Genomic DNA, 19,688 nt, shown 5'->3' with positions numbered 1-19,688 from the left:
CCACCAGTACCCAAATGCTGATTATAGCCTAAGGGGGGAAAATTCGGTTGATTTGCGCCTCCCGTTGGTGCCCTAAGAGGGTGCCAACGGGGCGCAAAGCGACTAGTGCCCAGGTGTGGCGCAGCTAACACCTCTCGCGTAATTCAGCGGGAGGTTAGCGGTGATGGTAACTGTTAGCACCCCGCAGCGCTGCGCCTCCGGCGATGACGTCATCGTCGTGCGCAGCACCCCGGTCACGCCCCGGCTGTGATCTTCAGTAGCGCCCCCTGACTTATCGCCGGACGCTATGTCCGACTGGGTCAGGGGGCCTACCTGTGGCTGGGGCAGCGCAAATTAAAGGGGAGGTGCCGGGCGGCTATTTTTGTTGCTGGCTGCCTGCCAGCACCTGCCCCCGTTGCCATCCCCGGCCCCCGTGAAGCCTCCCCGTGGGTTGCTGGCTGTGCTCCGTGAGCCCGGCACTTTCCTTGAGTTCTTTTGCCAGCATGCCGATCCCTGGTGGCCCAGTTGGGCCCCGGGTCGTGCTGCGCTAAGCCCCTCCCCTTTAATAAGGGGAGGAAGGCCTGCAGTACCACAGTAGCGCCGCGATATTCACTCGCAGTGCGCAAGGAGGGAGGGGGAGTACTTCCAGTAGCGCCCGGCCTCCCTCTCCCTTGGCGCTACCAGTGAATTTCGGGCGCGGGGGCACTAATTTGTTTCGGGGAACGCGACCCAATTTTGTCCCCTAAGAATTTCTGTTGTTAGCGCATGAACACTTAATTCACTGGTATGACAATCTTCAGTCCCTTGTTTTAGTGGCGGTGTTAACCTGTTCAAAATTATTAGATACCTCCATTAAAATAATGTTTAAAGCAATGTCATAGGAAACGTTATGCACTCCTCTGCAAATACCATGACTATTAATTTCCAGCCTTATATTTTTAATTTTAGCAAATTATTAACTAAGGCTACACTCTGCTTGCTGCTGACACTAGAATGCTTAAAAATTATGTTGAAAATTCTTAAAGTTGCTTTGTTTTGCTTTAAAGCAGTGTTCTGACACCAGTCCCTTGAGTTGGCCTTACATTGCTTTGGCAGAATCTGAAGTGCTATCAAATTGGTGACTTCAATCCCTAATTATACTGCAGTTTTTGTGTCAATTTGGAATCCTTGTTGCATTAAATTACAGTATAACTTGGCAATAAATAACGTTTGATCCTTATTCTTGCTTCCTGAAGTGTTTCTGGTGTATAAGGTTCTCACTTTCTATCAGGGCACATACAGTATTAAAAACCAGGTTCACTTATGGGAAGAAAAAACAGAATGTAGATTGATTTTTCTAACCTTTGCCCCATGAGCACAGGTCAGGACACCTGTACCCTGGGCACAAAGGTCAGGAAAGATGTGTGACAGACCCATTACGCTGGGCGATCCCCTCTTTATGGTGCCTCAGAATTTCCTGGGCTTCCCCAGGGTGGTGAAGCAGGACCTGCACTTGCAATAGGTGCAGGCACTACTTTGCTATGTTAATGAAGCAAGAGGGGCAGTTCCCAGCTTCGCATCTCAATTTGCATTGCGGCCTAAGGGTGCCGAGATACAGGGGTGCCTCAAGAAGCTGAGCCTTTTGCTGGGACCCCCCTCAGATTGGAATGACTCAGGAGCAAGTTGAAGGAACCCTGTAGGACCAAATACATCTATTTTCCACTGCCCCTCCAGCTCATTGGGCCTTGATGCCATCCGACTGTCATTAACAGCAGCCAGAAGACCTCAAGGCCAGTTGCCAGGGTCACAGCTGCAGGACTCTCAGGTCTGCAGTTGTGGCTCCCTTTCCTCCCATACCTGTCAGGGCAACGCCTGTCATGGGGCGGGCCTATTCCAGGGAAACATATTGGCCCTGTACCAAATTCAGACACTATTCTTCCTGGACTGGTGCAGCGCAGTGTCAGCAATGCTATGCCTTTTCACTGTTGAAGGTCAGAGTGGATCGGGAAAATCTGTTCCTACATCGGTGGAGGGGCCAAGCCATTCAAACCTATTACAATCTTATGTGTTTTGTTGGTTGTCGGCTCCTGTTCAGTTACTGAGACACATATTAAAATTTATTTTGTCCCAGTCAAATTTTGTAATGTATTTCTCAGCCTGTCATGTTCCGGTTCAATAGTCCGCCTGAAGCCAGCCGAGTCGCTGAACTGGAGAAAATACCTCAAGTAAAACTTCACAGCTCCCTATCACGGTTAAATGATCACGGTTGTATATGCGCTTGGAACAAAAAAACAATAAAGTGATATTCCAAATTAAAAATCACCAAATATTTCGTTTTAAATTGTACTTACTGGTTGAAGGAGTTGACTCATGGTAACCTGAGAAATGAAGGAGAATCGGTTAAATGAGCATAACTCAGTTAATTATTTCTCTTTAAGCAATAAATTCATTTAACCTCTCTGATTTACATCTAACATCAAATAACACGTTGATTGTGGCCTTGAAAATCTGTGGCCATTGCAGCAAACTCCTGCTCTGGCTTTTGGGTGAAGAGATCAAAACGGACAGAAACCATGCCCACCCCAAATATGGTCAGTGATGTACAGGCGGGAATGGGGGGCATCAAACGTCCTGGTTGCGAGTGTTGACTGGGGCCCAGTGGAAGGCTGGCGGACGGGAGACCAGACGTGCCTCATGGACAGGGACAGAAATGGGGCCCCACCTGGCGTCACCAGCCAAACCTGACAGCGGGAACAATCCCAGTGTAAGCGCCAGGATCACTTGGGGGCCACAATCTACACTTTAACAACAACAACAAAAATGAGTACTTAATTTGAAAGGACAAATACCATTCACGCAGAGGCTGTCTCTGTCCAGTGAATATGGTCCTAAAGCAGAGATCTTCTCCGTGTTCTCCCGGAACTCGCGGTAAACGGTAACTTTATCAGCCGGCTGAGCAGCAGTTGCTCCTTTTTTGAAAGTACAATTTGCGTACACTGTGGTGCTACCAACATTTGCACGCCTGCTGAATAAAACGTCAATCAGTGAAACAAGCCACGAGAAACAAAACATTATACCAATACTATCAACCTCAAAATTAACTTGTGCCATTAAAAAAGTAATACCTGTACCTGTAAAAAAAATGAATTGAATAATATCTCTTTTGGAAATGATCATTTTAATTGTGCAAACAATTATTTATGGTTCCTTCAGTCTTACTGTAATTTAGGAAGGGCATAAGTGTATATTTATTGTGAAACACAAATTAATGATATTACTGCTTTCTCTCTCTCTCTATATATATATATATCAAGAAAGTTCGATAAAATAGCTACTTTCTGCTATTTAAATTCAACTCTTTTTGAAAAATGAAGAACTTTTGTCTATGATAGTCCACAGCACTTGTGGGATTGGAAACCAGGTACATTCACAGAAAATAGGCCAACTTGATTTTAAACACAAAGGCCTAGAAATTCATTGTAGCCACTTTTGGGGCGGTAAAGTCGGGCGGCCGCTAAAGTTTGCGCCCGGCGCAAAATCGAGGCCACTTCTCCGATATTCATTAGCTTCGCCCTAAGAGTTTGCTCGAGCGCTAAAACTGGCGCTGCATGCCTCTCTTTAGGTGCTAAGCCGGAGGTGCTGAGCGAGAGCGCCGAGGCTGGGCGCAGCGCAGGTGCGGCCATCTCGTGATTGACAGCAGACACCCTGGCGCCGGCCAGCTCTTAAGGGGGAAGGGTCGACTTGGTCTGCTGCCACGCCCTGGATAGTGGAGCCCTCCAGCTAGGCCTGAACACTGCTGCTGGACCCAAATAGCGCCTGAAGCCATGCAGAAGGCCCGTGAACGAGCGCGGCGCTTCTCAGAGCTTGATCTGAGTGTGCTGGTTGGTGGTGTGGAGAAGAGGTGCCATATTTTGTACCCGGACAATGGCAGGAAGGCGCCGGTCCGCGTCTACCGGAGAGCCTGGAGGCATGTTGCCAGCAAGGTGTCAGCCAACAGCGAGGTCCCCAGGAGCGTTGTCCAATGCCGCAAAAAGTTTAATGACCTCACTCAGATTGTCAGGGTGAGTACCCTTTCCAGTGTCCTCCTCATCCTTGCATGTGCACCTCACATTATGGGCAAAGGGACCTGAAAGCCCTAATGGCCAGCCCTCATCCAGCAGCTATGGGACAGGCATGAACATCAATTGCACATTCTGCACTTAACACACTGGCCAAGCGATTCCACCATGGGAGGCAGTGCACACAAGATCAGGGCGACACACTGGCCAGGCTATTCCACCATGGGAGGCAGTGCACACAAGATCAGGGTGACACACTGTACTTAGAGGCCGTCCTTTCTCTTGCAGGCCAAGCTGGCCAATAATAAGAAGAGCCGGACTGCGACCGGGGGAGGCCGACCCCAGGTCCAGCCGCTCACCGAGCTGCAACATTGCGTGGAGCGCATCATGGGTGGCCGGGTGATTGGCCCCGTTGCATGTGGAGATGCCGACCCTGTTCTGGGCACCAATGGTAAGGACATCACCTTTTGGACCTCTCTCGTCCCACTTACGCATCAGATCTACATCCTTTGCCACTGTCCGACCAATGCGCTGAATGCCACCACTCATGCATCCCTCGCTGATGCCCTCTCCTCACTCTAAAGCTACTCTTGTGCCTTCCTGCTTTCAGATGGTGAGGAGGAGGTCCCTGAACTTGCCAGTGACAGCCCCTCAGAAGAGGAGGAGGAGGAGGAGCAAGAGGAAGGCGGCCTATCAGGGGAACCCTCAGCCGCGGCAACCCATGCGAATGTAGGGGACACGTCTTCCCTGGAGGGGAGCGTGGCGGAAGTGTCGGAGGGGAGGGGAGCTCATGGGACCTGCGGCCTGCAGAAACGCGGGAGGGGGGTGGAAGCTCAGCGGCCTTCTCCCCAGAGGGGGGAAGGGTCGGAGGGGAGTCCAATTGCTGGGCCCAGCGGTGTCCAGCAACGCAGGAAGGGTTGGCCAGCTCGGCGGCCTTCTCCCCAGAGGGAGAGTCCGGCCTCCAGTCCGGAGATGGTCTTCGCCGAGGAGATGGAACGCCTCGAGGACTTGTCCGCGGACTCGGAGCGCCGGCACACGGAGCTCATGGGGGTAGTGGCACAGTTGCCTGAGGCCATCGAGTCCCTCTCTCGGAGTGTGACCGACGTCGGGGCCTCACAGGCCATCAGTTTGGCGGAATTCGGGGCAGAGCAGGCAGCGAGTCGGGCGGCATTCGGGGCAGATCAGGCAGCGAGTCGGGCGGCATTCGGGGCAGCTCAGGCAGCGAGTGGCAGCTGATCAGTGGTGCCGTGCAGTCACTGGGTGCTCTGATGAGGTCACTGAACAGGTCAACACGGGCACTCACTGCTGCCACACTCGCTGTGTCAGCCAGGCATCGCCAGGGCACCCGGCGCGCTGCAGCAGCACAGCGGTCTGTCCCTCGGCAGATTGGTGCGCATGCTGCAGTGCTGGCCCGGGCGAGTGCCAGTGTCTCAGGCGACCAGCGAGCGCCTGCCATCCGCCAGCTTGCCCCCATTCCTCCAGCCGCCACTGCCACTCCCCCAGTGGAGCTGCCAGGAACTGCTGCAGCGACTGATGCTGGCCAGCCACAGCTGCAGCATTCAACAGCCGCCCGCTCGACGGCCAGACCTCGACTAGGCCGACCCCCAAGGGCATCTGCCGTCACGACATGTGCCCCTCAGGAGCCTGCCCCCAGCCTTGCAGCAGCCAATGGCCTTACTTTGAGGAGGAGCAGCAGGGCGGGCAGGGGCCACACAAAGATGGCCAAGGCATTGCCCTAGCGGGCCAAAAAGTCGAATGTGTGGCCAGTTGTGTTTGTTTTTTGAGGCCGAGAATTGGATGTTTGTTTTTTGAGGCCGAAAATTGGATGTTTGTTTTTTGAGGCCGAGAATTGGATGTTTGTTTTTCGAGGCCGAGAATTGGATGTTTGTTTTTTGAAGGCCGAGGATGTGATGTTTGTTTTTTACGAAGGCCGAGGATGACGGCCATTTTAATTGCACTGTTTTGTTAATCCTCTCCAGGTTGTGGGAGCGAGTAATATGTTTGAGTGTTTTTTGGGGGTTTCGTCTGTTTTTGGTTTTCATGTGGGAAGGGCCCTGAGTTTGTACAATAAAGCATTTTATTTATTAACATTGTCCATGTTTGATCTTTGAAGTGTTTGTTGCCTTAACCGGCCGAGGGCTTGCGGAGCCATTCCCTGACAGGGGGCCTAGAAGTGACGTTCAATAAGCCGCCGACGGGCGGCCCTTGGACCTTCTGCCTCCCTCCTGGGCTGGTACTCCTCGTCCTCCTCCTCCTTATGCTCCTCCTGCTCCTCCTCCTGAGGTGGTGGTCCAACGTGAGGTGGCAGTGCCTGAGTCCTGCGGATAGCCAGGTTGTGCAGCATGCAGCAAACGACGACGAATTGGGAGACTCGCTCCTGCGAATACTGGAGGGCTACCCCGGAGCGATCGAGACAGCGGAACCGTTGCTTGAGGACGCCGATTGTTTGTTCTATGATGTTCCTAGTCGCTTGATGGCTCTCGTTGTATGCCTCTTCAGCAGGGGTCGTGGGCGCGCGGAGCGGGGTCATGAGCCAGGTACACAAAGGATAGCCTTTGTCTCCGATAAGCCATCCTCTTGGGTGAGGCTGTGCCTGGAACATGTCAGCCACAGTTGTCTGTCGCAGGATAAAGGCATCGTGGCTGCTGCCTGGAAAGCGGGCATTGACAGCTAGAATGCGCTGCCTGTGGTCACACACCAGCTGTACGTTGAGGGAATGGTAGCCCTTCCGGTTGCGGTAATCCTCGGCATGCTCCAGAGGTGCCCACAAAGCCACATGCGTGCAGTCAATGGCGCCCTGCACCATGGGGAAGCCCGCTATTCTTGCAAATCCCACTGCACGCTGCTGCTGCTTGTCCAGGGTCATTGGGAAGGAGATGAATTGATGTCTCCTTCTGAAAAGGGCATCGGTCACCTGGCGGATGCAGCAATGCACGGCGAACTGGGAGATGTTAGCGATGTCCCCAGCAGCGGATTGGAAGGAGCCGGTGGCATAGAAGTTGAGAGCCACCGTCACCTTCACTGCCACCGACAGAGACGTCCTGCGCATCAGCTGTGGCTGCAGATCTCTGTGAAGCAGCTGGCAGATGTCTGCAACCACCTCCCTTCTGAATCGCAGCCTCCTAACACACATCGCGGCAGACATGGTCAGATAGGGGGACTGCTGGCGGTATACCCTGGGTGGGTAAGGCCTCAGTTGGCGACGCCTGTTGCCCCCTCTGCGTCTAGCCAGGGCTGCCACTCTCTCACGGCGTCTGTAAGCCCTTCTGGCATAAGGCTGAAAGTCAGCGTTGGCACCCAATGCAGACCCCATTATATGCTGGCAAACACTGAGCTCTCAATGAAGGCAAAGATAATTGCTAAGCTCTGGCCTGAGCCAAAAATACCTGTCCTAGTGTTGGTCCAAACCAGTAAGCTCTCCTCCTTGGTCTCTCTCCAAAAAGCCGTTGCACAAGAGTGAATGCTGCAAAATGGCTGGCCTTTATAGTGCAGGGTAAGTGCCCTTTAATTAGCGCTCCCCGCGGCCCGCCTCGGCTGTGTACCGTCCCACTTCACAGTCGTTAGGGCCGCCCGGCGCACAATGGGCCGGCGCGAGTGAAGTTCCGGTTCGGGGCGCACAAAGGGCGTTGCACGACGAAATGACGTCATGATCTGCGCGCGCAGCAGGGCGCGCGCTAAGACTTTGCGCCGGCGCTAAATGTGTACTGAAGTTGGGGCGAGGCACAGATCGTGCTGCGCCCGGGCGCTAAGCGCCTAGCGCTCGAGATCTACTCCTCCTAAGGCGCTAACGGCTGGCGCGCCGAACTGAATTTCTAGGCCAAAGCCTCAGAATATAGATGTTGACCTAGAGTTTCTGCTGGAGTCATGTCAGGAAGCTGGTGTACTCTTTTGGTGCACACAAAAAACAAATAAACTGTAATTAAAAAGCCATTAAAGAAAACTTAACAACTTACATTAAAATTTGGTTGGCCGGGGTGATGATGCACTCCAGTCCCTGCGGTGCCCACCGGTCGCGGCAGGCCTCGAGCGTGCCGGCGGACACTGCGTGCTCCATCTCCAGGGCCACCCAGGTGCAAATGTGGCCGCGGAAGAGAGGCAGGCCGAACAACCCCCTCGACCGCCCACTGCCTGGACCAGTTGATGGCCACTTTGGCCAGGCCCAGGAGAAGTCCTACGAGGAGGTTCCTCTGACCTGCCTGCTCCCCTCCGCACCGGATGACCAAAGATCAGGAGCGTGGGACTGAAGTGCAGCCAAAAATTGAGGAGCAGCCCCTTCAAATAATGGAAGAGAGGCTGCAACCTCTCACACTCAACATATACATGGAACATGGACTCCTCCAGGCCGCAGAAAAGGCAGGAGGCCTGGGAGTCCGTGAACCTACTTAAAACCTTATTGCACGGGACTGCTCCGTGCAACACCCTCCAGGCAGGAAGCTGATGTAACTCCAATGGAATGTGGTAGAAAATTCCTGAGGAGCTATTCGGCCAGCTCCCCTCTTGTCCGTAACACTTCTGGGCCTAGAAATTCATTGATGCCACTTTTGGGGCGCTAAAGTGGGGCGTCCGCTAAAGTTTGCGGCCGCCGCCAAATCTATGCCACTTCTCCGATATTCATTAGCTTTGCCCTACTAGTTCGGGCGAGTGCTAAAACTGCTGCTGGACGCCTCTCTTTGGGCGCTAAGCCGGAGGTGGTGATCGATAGCGCTGAGGCCGGGCGCAGCGCAGGTGCGGCCATCTCGTGATTGACAGCAGACACCCTGGCGCCAGCCAGCTCTTAAGGGGGAAGGGTCGACTGTGTCTGCTGCCACGCCCTGGATAGTGGAGCCCTCCAGCTAGGCCTGAACACTGCTGCTGGACCCAAATAGCGCCTGAAGACATGGAGAAGGCCTGTGAACGTGCGCAGCGCTTCTCAGAGCGTGATCTGAGTGTGCTGCTTGCTGCTGTGGAGAAGAGGCGCCATGTTTTGTACCCGGACAATGGCAAGAAGGTGACGGTCCACGTCTACAGGAGAGCCTGGAGGCATGTCGCCAGCAAGCTGTCAGCCAACAGCGACGTCCCCAGGACCGGTGCCCAATGCCGCAAAATGTTAAATGACCTCACACGCATTGTCAGGGTGAGTACCCTTTCCAATGACCTCCTCATCCTTGCATGTGCACCTCACATTATGGGCAAAGGGACCTGAAAGCTCTAATGGCCAGCCTTCATCCAGCAGCTATGGGACAGGCATGAGCATCAATTGCACATTCTGCACTTAACACACTGGCCAAGCTATTCCACCATGGGAGGCATTGCACACCAGATCATGGCGACACACTGGCCAGGCTATACCACCATGGGAGGCAGTGCACACCAGATCATGGCGACACACTGGCCAGGCTATTCCACCATGGGAGGCAGTGCACACCAGATCATGGCGACACACTGGCCAGGCTATTCCACCATGGGAGGCAGTGCACACCAGATCATGGCGACACACTGGCCAGGCTATTCCACCATGGGAGGCAGTGCACACCAGATCATGGCGACACACTGGCCAGGCTATTCCACCATGGGAGGCAGTGCACACAAGATCACGGCGACACACTGTACTTAGAGGCCGTCCTTTCTCTTGCAGGCCAAGCTGGCGAATAATCGCAAGAGCCGGACTGCGACCGGGGGAGGCCGACCCCATATCCAGCCACTCACCGACCTGCAACATCGCGTGGAGCGCTGTGGTAAACCACTGTAGTTCACTGTGTTCACTGTTGTTGTTGTTGTTGTTGTCGTTCACTCTTGTTTCACTGTTGTGCCTGACTATGCCTCAGCTGACTCCGCCCCTGGGCTACCGAGTATAAGAGCGGCCGCATGGCAGCTCCTGGCATTCGGTCGTCCACTAGAGGCATAGTCCTGATCTGTCTGAAGTGCAATTCAGTAGTTAATAAAAGCCTGTCGTTCTGAACTCTGCTCAGCCTTTTATTAGAATTGATAGCGCATCAATTTTATTAACTACTGAAAAAAAAAAAAAAAACGATGCTGCAGATTCTTAAGATCAAGTGCCTGGAACTCGACCCGCAAGAACCGGACTCGACTGCTAAGTTCTCGCATTGGCTGCACTGTTTTGAGTCCTTTCTGACTGCATCCGGCGAGACCGTCGCCGCCGATGCCGACAAGCTCAGGGTGCTGAACTCTAAAGTAAACCACCGAGCTTTTGCCCTTATCCGGGACGCTACGAGCTACCAGGGGGCTATCGACATCTTGAAGGAGCAATACACACGCCCGGTCAACTATGTTTACGCAAGACATCTCCTGGGGTCTCGCAAACAACAGCCCGGGGAACCCACAGAAGCATACATACGGGCGCTGAAGGAACTCGGCCGAGCCTGCGAATGCAAGCAAGTAACAGCCACGGAACATACGGAGGAGCTCATCCGGGACGCCCTCGTGGCGGGCCTCAGGTCCACTCACACACGGCAGCGACTGTTGGAAAGTAGCGAGCTCGACCTGAAGAAGGCGATTTCACTCACCCTCTCGTTGGACGTAGCCCACCGGAACATGGAGGCCTACTCCCCGGACCGCACGGCCGCCTCATGGATGCCGCAGCCGCCGCCACCTTGGGACGCGGCGCCGCCACGGGCCCTGGCCTCAACTGCTGCAGCGATGTCCCGCCCGAGCCAGAAATGTTATTTCTGTGGCCAAACCAAACACCCCAGGGCGCGCTGCCCTGCGAAAAACGCGGTCTGCTCTGCCTGCGGTAAGAAGGGACACTACGCTGGCGTCTGCAGAAGTCAGAAGACCCCTACCTCCAGCAGCGCCGCGTGCGATTCGTGGGAGCGGCCATCTTGCCTCCCTCCAGCCTCGTGGGGATCGGGATCGTCATGGGCGCCGCCATTTTGTCCTTCCTCCCCGACGCCGCCATCTTGTCCGCCATTCTGCCAACGGGCCCCCGACTCACCCACCGCCGCCTCACCGGGGTTCTACAGCGACGCTACCGACTCCACAGCGGCCTCCATCACGCTGGATCAATCCAGACCCCATCAGCTAGCCAGGTCCACGATGGACATCCAGGTAAATGGCCGCGCCACAACTTGCCTTTTTGATTCCGGGAGCACGGAGAGCTTCATACACCCTGATACAGTACGGCGCTATTCCCTCTCGGTCCGGCCAACGCGCCATCGGATCGCCATGGCCTCGAAATCCCACTCAGCAGACGTCGGCGGCTACTGCGTAGTGACCCTCTCGGTGAAGGGCTCCGTATATAACAATGTAAAGCTATTCGTCCTGCCACATCTCTGCGCTGCCGTTCTACTGGGGTTGGACTTTCATTGTCACTTTAAGAGTGTCACCTTGACATACGGTGGACCTCTTCCCCCACTCACTGTCTGCAACCAGCAGTTTTTAAATTGCCCGCCGCGCCCCACCTGTAGTCTCTCCACCCTCAAAATCACACCCCCCCCCCTGTTCGCCAACCTCACCCGCGACTGCAAGCCTATCGCCACAAAGAGCAGGCGATACAGCACCGGGGACAGATCCTTCATAAGATCTGAGGTGACGCGGCTCCTGAAAGAGGGGATTATTGAGGATAGTACCAGCCCCTGGCGAGCCCAGGTGGTAGTCGTTAAGACTGGCAACAAGCAGCGCCTAGTCATCGACTACAGCCAGACTATCAACAAGTACACCCAGTTGGACGCATACCCTCTCCCCCGCATAGCCGACATGGTTAATAAGATAGCGCAATACCGCATTTTCTCGACCATTGACCTCAAGGCAGCATACCACCAAATCCCTATCCGCCCTGAGGACCGCCAGTACACAGCTTTCGAGGCAAACGGCCGCCTTTTTCACTTCCTCAGGGTTCCTTTTGGCGTCACCAACGGTGTCTCCGTCTTCCAGAGGGAGATGGACCGGATGGTCGACGAGAATGCGTTACAGGCCACGTTTCCCTACCTGGACAACGTGACCATCTGCGGCCATGACCTGCAGGACCATGACGCCAATCTTGATAAGTTCCTCCGCACGGCCCAACTCCTAAACCTCACGTACAACAAGGAAAAGTGCATATTCCGCACAGCCCGCCTCGCTATCCTTGGTTGCGTGGTGAAACACGGAGTCATAAGTCCTGACCCTGACCGGATGCGCCCGTTGATGGAACTTCCCCTGCCCCACTGTCTCAAGGCCCTCAAAAGGTGCCTGGGCTTCTTTTCCTATTACGCCCAGTGGGTCCCTCATTATGCGGACAAAGCCCGTCCACTTATCAAGTCCACTTCCTTCCCCCTGACGGCGGAGGCCCGCTTAGCCTTTCACCGTATAAAAGATGACATTGCCAAGGCCACCATGCACTCGGTAGACGAGTCCATCCCCTTCCAGGTGGAGAGCGATGCATCCGACTTTGCCCTGGCCGCTACCCTTAACCAGGCGGGAAGACCCGTGGCCTTCTTTTCACGAACCCTCCAGGGCTCCGAACTCAGACACTCCTCTGTGGAAAAAGAGGCCCAGGCCATTGTGGAGGCGGTGTGCCACTGGCGGCACTACCTGGCTGGAAAACGATTTACCCTGCTTACTGACCAGCATTCAGTTGCTTTCATGTTCAACAACAAGCAGAGGGGTAAAATCAAAAATGACAAGATTTTGAGGTGGAGAATCGAACTTTCCACCTACAATTACGACATCTTGTACCGGCCAGGGAAACTCAACGAACCCGCAGACGCTCTATCGCGAGGCACATGCGCCACCGCGCAGATCGATAGACTACGGGGCCTCCACAACGACCTCTGCCACCCGGGGGTCACCAGGTTCTTCCATTTCATTAAGGGCCGCAACCTGCCTTACTCCATCGAGGAGGTCAGGACCATGACCAGGAGCTGCCCAGTCTGTGCAGAGTGCAAGCCGCGCTTCTATAGGCCTGACAGAGCAAACCTGATCAAGGCCACCCGCCCTTTTGAGCGCCTGAGTATCGACTTTAAAGGGCCCCTCCCCTCCTCTGACCGCAATGTGTACTTCCTCAACATAGTTGATGAGTACTCCCGTTTCCCTTTTGCCATCCCCTGCCCGGACATGACCACCGCTACGGTCATTAAATGCCTGCACAACCTCTTTGCTCTGTTCGGTTTTCCCAGCTATATTCATAGCGACCGGGGCTCGTCCTTCATGAGCGACGAACTCCGTCAGTACCTGCTCATGAGAGGTATTGCCTCAAGCCGGACCACCAGCTACAACCCCCGGGGGAACGGACAGGTTGAAAGAGAGAACGCGACGGTCTGGAAGGCGGCCCTCCTAGCCTTAAAATCTAGGGGCCTTCCGACCTCCCGTTGGCAGGATGTCCTACCCGATGCGTTCCACTCCATCCGGTCACTGCTGTGTACAGCCACCAACGCAACCCCCCATGAGCGAATGTTTGTTTTTCCCCGGAGGTCCACATCTGGTAACTCACTACCACACTGGCTGACGTCCCCAGGGCCCGTCCTGCTGAGGAAGCATGTAAGGTCCCACAAAACGGCTCCCCTGGTAGAGAAGGTTCACCTCCTCCATGCCAACCCCCAGTACGCCTACGTGGCATACCCGGACGGGCGGGAGGATACAGTCTCCATTAGAGATCTGGCACCCTCGGGGTCCACTGACCCGCCACCATTGCCCCCCACCACGACCCCCTCCGACACGGCCCAAAATTCAGTAGACCCAATTCTCACCCCTGTCCATTCCACCTCAGTAGACGGCATGCCGCGCCCCCAGGACCAGCCGGAGCCCACTCGCCCACCCAACACCAAAGGGGACGATACGCCGGTGCTGGACCCCGCTCAAGATGCGTCGTGGGAAGCTGTACCATCGCAACCGTCGCCACGAAGATCTCGACGGCAAACGAGGCCGCCCGACAGACTCGCCTACTCGAACTTTTGATACACTTCACCCCGCCGGACTTAATTTTAAACGAGGGGTGAATGTGGTAAACCACTGTAGTTCACTGTGTTCACTGTTGTTGTTGTTGTCGTTCACTCTTGTTTCACTGTTGTGCCTGACTATGCCTCAGCTGACTCCGCCCCTGGGCTACCGAGTATAAGAGCGGCCGCATGGCAGCTCCTGGCATTCGGTCGTCCACTAGAGGCATAGTCCTGATCTGTCTGAAGTGCAATTCAGTAGTTAATAAAAGCCTGTCGTTCTGAACTCTGCTCAGCCTTTTATTAGAATTGATAGCGCATCAAGCGCCTCATGGGTGGCCGGGTGATTGGGCCCGTTGCATGTGGAGATGCCGACCCTGTTCTGGGCAGCAATGGTAAGGACATCACCTTTTGCACCTCTCTCGTCCCACTTGCACATCAGATCTACATCCATTGCCACTGTCCGACCAATGCGCTGAATGCCACCACTCATGCATCCCGCACTGACGCCCTCTCCTCACTCTAAAGCTACTCTTGTGCCTTCCTGCTTTCAGATGGTCAAGAGGAGGTCCCTCAACTTGCCAGTGACAGACCCTCCGAGGAGGAGCAGGAGGAGGAGCAAGAGGAAGGCGGCCCATCAGGGGAACCCTCAGCCGCGGCCACCCAGGCCAATGTAGGGGACACGTCTTCCCTGGAGGGCAGCGTGGCGGAAGTGTCGAAGGGGAGGGGAGCTCCTGGGACCTGCGTGCTGCAGAAAGGCGGGAGGGTGGTGGAAGCTCGGCGGCCTTCTCCCCAGAGGGGGGATGCGTCGGAGGGGAGTCCAATTGCTGGGCCCAGCGGCCTCCAGCAACGCAGGAAGGGTCGGCCAGCTCGGCGGCCTTCTCCCCAGAGGGAGAGTCCGGCCTCCAGTCAGGAGATGCTCTTCGCCGAGGAGATGGAACGCCTCGAATACTTGTCCGCGGACTCGGAGCGCCGGCACACGGAGCTCATGGCGGCAGTGGCACGGTTGCCTGAGTCCATCGATTCCCTCTCTCGGAGTGTGGCCGAGTTCGGGCCCTTAGAGGCCACCAGTCGGGCGGAATACCGGGCAGATCTGTCAGCGACTGGCCAGGTGATCAGTGGCGCCGTCCAGTCACTGGCTGCTCTGCTGCGGTCAGTGAACAGGTCAACACGGGCACTCACTGCTGCCACACTCGCTGTGTCAGCCAGGCATCGCCAGGGCACCCGGCGCGCTGCAGCAGCACAGCGGTCTGTCCCTCGGCAGATTGGTGCGCATGCTGCAGTGCTGGCCCGGGCAAGTGCCAGTGTCTCAGGCGACCAGCGAGCGCCTGCCATCCGCCAGCTTGCCGCCATTCCTCCAGCCGCCACAGCCACTCCCCCAGTGGAGCTGCCAGGAGCTGCTGCAGCGACTGATGCTGGCCAGCCACAGCTGCAGCAATCAACAGCCGCCCGCTCGACGGCCAGACCTCGACTAGGCCGACCCCCAAGGGCATCTGCCGTCACGACATGTGCCCCTCAGGAGCCTGCCCCCAGCCTTGCAGCAGCCAATGGCCTTACTTTGAGGCGGAGCAGCAGGGCGGGCAGGGGCCACCCAAAGATGGCCAAGGCATCGCCCTAGCCGGCCAAATAGTCGAATGTGTGGCCATTTGTGTTTGTTTCTTGAGGCCGAGAATTGGATGTTTGTTTTTTGAAGGCCGATGATGTGATGTTTGTTTTTGACGAAGGCCGAGAATGACGGCCATTTTAGTTGCCCTCATTTGTTAATCCTCTCCAGGTTGTGGGAGCGAGCAATGTGTTTGAGTGTTTTTTGGGGGTTTCGTCTGTTTTTGGTTTTCATGTGGGAAGGGCCCAGAGTTTGTACAATAAAGCATTTTATTTATTCACATTGTCCATGTTTGATCTTTGAAGTGTTTGTTGCCTTAACCGGCTGAGGGCTTGCGGAGCGGCTGCAATCATGTTCTATCATTGGCACAAGCCATTCCCTGACAGGGGGCCTAGAAGTGACGTTCAATAAGCTGCCGACGGGCGGCCCTTGGACCTTGTGCGTCCCTCCTGGGCTGGTACTCCTCGTCCTCGTCGTCCTCATGCTCCTCCTGCTCCTCCTCCTGAGGTGGTGGTCCAACGTGAGGTGGCAGTGCCTGAGTCCTGCGGATAGCCAGGTTGTGCAGCATGCAGCAAACGACGACGAATTGGGAGACTCGGTCCTGCGAATACTGGAGGGCTCCCCCGGAGCGATCGAGACAGCGGAACCATTGCTTGAGGACGCCGATTGTTTGTTCTATGATGTTCCTAGTCGCTTGATGGCTCTCGTTGTATGCCTCTTCAGCAGGGGTCGTGGGCGCGCGGAGCGGGGTCATGAGCCAGGTACACAAAGGATAGCCTTTGTCCCCGATAAGCCATCCTCTTGGGGGAGGCTGTGCCTGGAACATGTCAGCCACGGTTGTCTGTCGCAGGATAAAGGCATCGTGGCTGCTGCCTGGAAAGCGGGCATTGACAGCTAGGATGCGCTGCCTGTGGTCACACACCAGCTGTACATTGAGGGAATGGTAGCCCTTCCGGTTGCGGTACTCCTCGGCATGCTCAAGAGGTGCCCGCAAAGCCACATGCGTGCAGTCAATGGCGCCCTGCACCATGGGGAAGCCCGCTATTCTTGCAAACCCCACTGCACGCTGCTGCTGCTTGTCCAGGGTCATGGGGAAGGAGATGAATTGATGTCTCCTTCTGAAAAGGGCTTCGGTCACCTGGCGGATGCAGCAATGCACGGTGAACTGGGAGATGTTAGCGATGTCCCCAGTAGCGGATTGGAAGGAGCCGGAGGCATAGAAGTTGAGAGCCACCGTCACCTTCACTGCCACCGACAGAGACGTCCTGCTCATCAGCTGTGGCTGCAGATCTCTCTGAAGCAGCCGGCAGATGTCTGCAACCACCTCCCTTCGGAATCGCAGCCTCCTAACACACATCGCGGCAGACATGGTCAGATAGGAGGTCTGCTGGCGGTATACCCTGCGTGGGTAAGGCCTCAGTTGGCGACGCCTGTTGCCCCCTCTGCGTCTAGCCAGGGCTGCCACTCTCTCACGGCGTCTGTAAGCCCTTCTGGCATAAGGCTGAAATTCAGCGTTGCCACCCAATGCAGCCCCCATTATATGCTGGCAAACACTGAGCTCTGAATGAAGGCAAAGATAATTGGTAAGCTCTGGCCTGAGCCAAAAATACCTGTCCAAGTGTTGGTCCAAACCAGTAAACTCTCCTCCTTGGTCTCTGTCCAAAAAACCGTTGCACAAGAGTGAATGCTGCAAAATGGCTGGCCTTTATACTGCTGGGTAAGTGCCCTTTAATTAGCGCTCCCCGTGGCCCGGCTGGCCTGTGTACCGTTCCACTTCACAGTCGCTCGGGCCGCCCGGCGCACAATGGGCCGGCGCGAGTGAAGTTCCGGTTTGGGGCGCACAAAGGGCGTTGCACTATTAAATGACATCATGATCTGCGCGCGCAGCAGGGCGCGCACTAAGACTTTGCGCCGGCGCTAAATGTGTCCTGTGATATACCTATCAATTCATCCAATGAAAAGCGACGAGTTAAGATAGTAACTATAGGTTTTTATTGGCTAAATAACAGAGCCCACCCTCGTGGGTGATCGGGTCCAACAAGGAGGAATACCAGCCAGTCGACCACCTTTATACCTGGGCAAGCAGGCGGAGTCATGGGCGGAGTCAGCTGTGGTCAGCCCAGGTATAACAGCGTGACAAGAGGTGACCTTGTGTAGTGATACAACAGTGTAAACAGTGATAACCATAGTGTAACGATATAAACAGTGATAACCATAGTGTAACGATAGTGAACGATAAAAGTGGTTTACCACATTCACCCCTTGTTTAGATTTGAGTCCGGCGGGGTGAAGTGTACTACCAGTTCGGGTATGTCAGTCTGTCCGGAGGCCTCGTAAGTCTCTCTGATCAGCGCAGCAGCGGCGGCGGTGATGCAGTATCCGATGTTAATGCTGGTGTCTGCGTGGTCGGCGAAGGCTCGTGGGGTTCCGGCATGCCGTCTACCTGGGGTGGATTTGGGGGGGTGGTGGGGGGTAACGGTGGTGTCTCAGGGGTGCCCGAGGGTGCAAGGTCTCGTAAGGAGACTGTGTCCTCCCGCCCGTCTGGGAATGCCACATAGGCGTACTGGGGGTTGGCGTGCAGGAGGTCCACCCTCTCGACCAGGGGGTCCATTTTATGGGCCCTCACGTGCTTTCGCAGCAAGACGGGCCCCGGAGAAGTCAGCCATGTTGGTAGCGAGGTTCCCGTAGTCGACTTCCTGGGGAAAACAAACATTCGTTCATGGGGGGTGGCGTTAATGGCCGTGCAAAGCAGTGACCGGATGGAATGCAGCGCTGCCGGGAGAACTTCCTGCCAGCGAGAGGTTGGCAGGCCCTTAGACTTTAAGGCTAAGAGAACGGCCTTCCAGACAGTCGCGTTCTCTCTTTCCACCTGGCCGTTCCCTCGGGGGTTGTAGCTGGTGGTCCTGCTTGCAGCAATGCCTCTCGCTAGTAGGAACTGGCGAAGTTCCTCGCTCATGAAGGATGAGCCCCGGTCGCTATGTATATAGTTCGGGAACCCGAACAAGGCGAAGAGGTCGTTCAGGCATTTGATGACCGTGGTACTGGTCATGTCTGGGCAGGGTAAGGCAAAGGGGAAACGGGAGTACTCATCAATGGTGTTGAGGAAGTACACATTACGGTCAGAGGACGGGAGGGGCCCCTTAAAATCGATGCTCAAGCGCTCGAAGGGGCGGGTGGCCTTGATCAGGCTTGCTCTGTCCGGCCTAAAGAAATGCGGTTTGCATTCGGCGCAGGTTTGGCAGTTCCTGGTCATGGTCCTGACCTCCTCGATGGAGTAGGGCAGGTTGCGGGCCTTAATGAAGTGGTAAAGTCTGGTGACCCCGGGGTGGCAGAGGTCATTGTGGAGGGTCTGCAGTCTATCAATTTGCGCGTTAGCGCATGTACTTCGTGATAGAGCATCTGGGGGTTCGTTCAGTTTACCAGGCCGGTACAAGATATCATAATCATAGGTGGAGAGCTCGATTCTCCACCTCAAGATCTTGTCGTTCTTGATTTTGCCCCTCAGCTTGTTATTAAACATAAAAGCGACCGAACGCTGGTCGGTGAGGAGGGTAAATCGTTTGCCTGCCAGGTAATGCCTCCAGCGTCGTACTGCCTCCACGATCGCCTGGGCCTCCTTCTCGACCGAAGAGTGTCGGATCTCAGGGCCCTGGAGGGTCCTTGAGAAGAAGGCCACAGGTCTCCCCGCCTGGTTAAGGGTTGCTGCTAGGGCAAAGTCGGATGCATCGCTCTCCACTTGGAAAGGGATAGACTCATCCACCGCGTGCATCGTGGCCTTAGCAATGTCTCCCTTTATGAGGGAGAAGGCTGCGCACGCTTCTGCCGTCAGGGGGAAGGAGGTGGACTTCATGAGGGGTCTGGCTTTGTCCGCATAATTCGGCACCCATTGGGCATAGTAGGCGAAGAGCCCCAGGGTTCTCTTCAGCGCCTTTGGACAGTGGGGGAGGGGTAGCTCCATGAGGGGGCGCATTCTTTCGGGGTCGGGGCCGATGACCCCGTTCTCTACTACGCAGCCGAGGATGGCGAGACGCGAGGTGTTAAACACACATTTCTCCTTATTGTAAGTGAGGTTCAGCCGTTCGGCCGTACGGAGGAATTTCTCCAGATTAACATCGTGGTCCTGCCGGTCGCGGCCGCAGATGGTGACGTTATCTAGATAAGGGAACGTGGCCTGCAGCCCGTTCTGGTCAACCATCCGGTCCATCTCCCTTTGGAAGACCG

The 19,688-nt window shown here is 55.5% G+C and overlaps 1 protein-coding gene across 1 annotated transcript in view; it reads right to left on the bottom strand.

The window, feature by feature from the left end:
- LOC147108192 (mucin-16) overlaps window positions 1-19,688 on the bottom strand; it is a 114,444-nt gene that overhangs the window by 87,141 nt on the left and 7,615 nt on the right. The window contains exons 4-5 of the mRNA XM_086004730.1: window positions 2,808-2,980; window positions 2,310-2,336 (exon numbers count right to left, since the gene is read on the bottom strand). Of these exons, the coding sequence (XP_085860856.1) occupies window positions 2,310-2,336; window positions 2,808-2,980 (200 nt within the window). The remainder of the gene's footprint in view (window positions 1-2,309; window positions 2,337-2,807; window positions 2,981-19,688) is intronic.

This window comes from Somniosus microcephalus, chromosome 13 (genome assembly GCF_052327205.1).
Source record: "Somniosus microcephalus isolate GS21.2 chromosome 13, FLI_Smic_1.0, whole genome shotgun sequence".
NCBI lineage: Eukaryota > Metazoa > Chordata > Chondrichthyes > Squaliformes > Somniosidae > Somniosus > Somniosus microcephalus.
The sequence above is the reverse complement of the archived record's forward strand: the minus strand, read 5'-3'. Positions and strand labels throughout refer to the sequence as shown.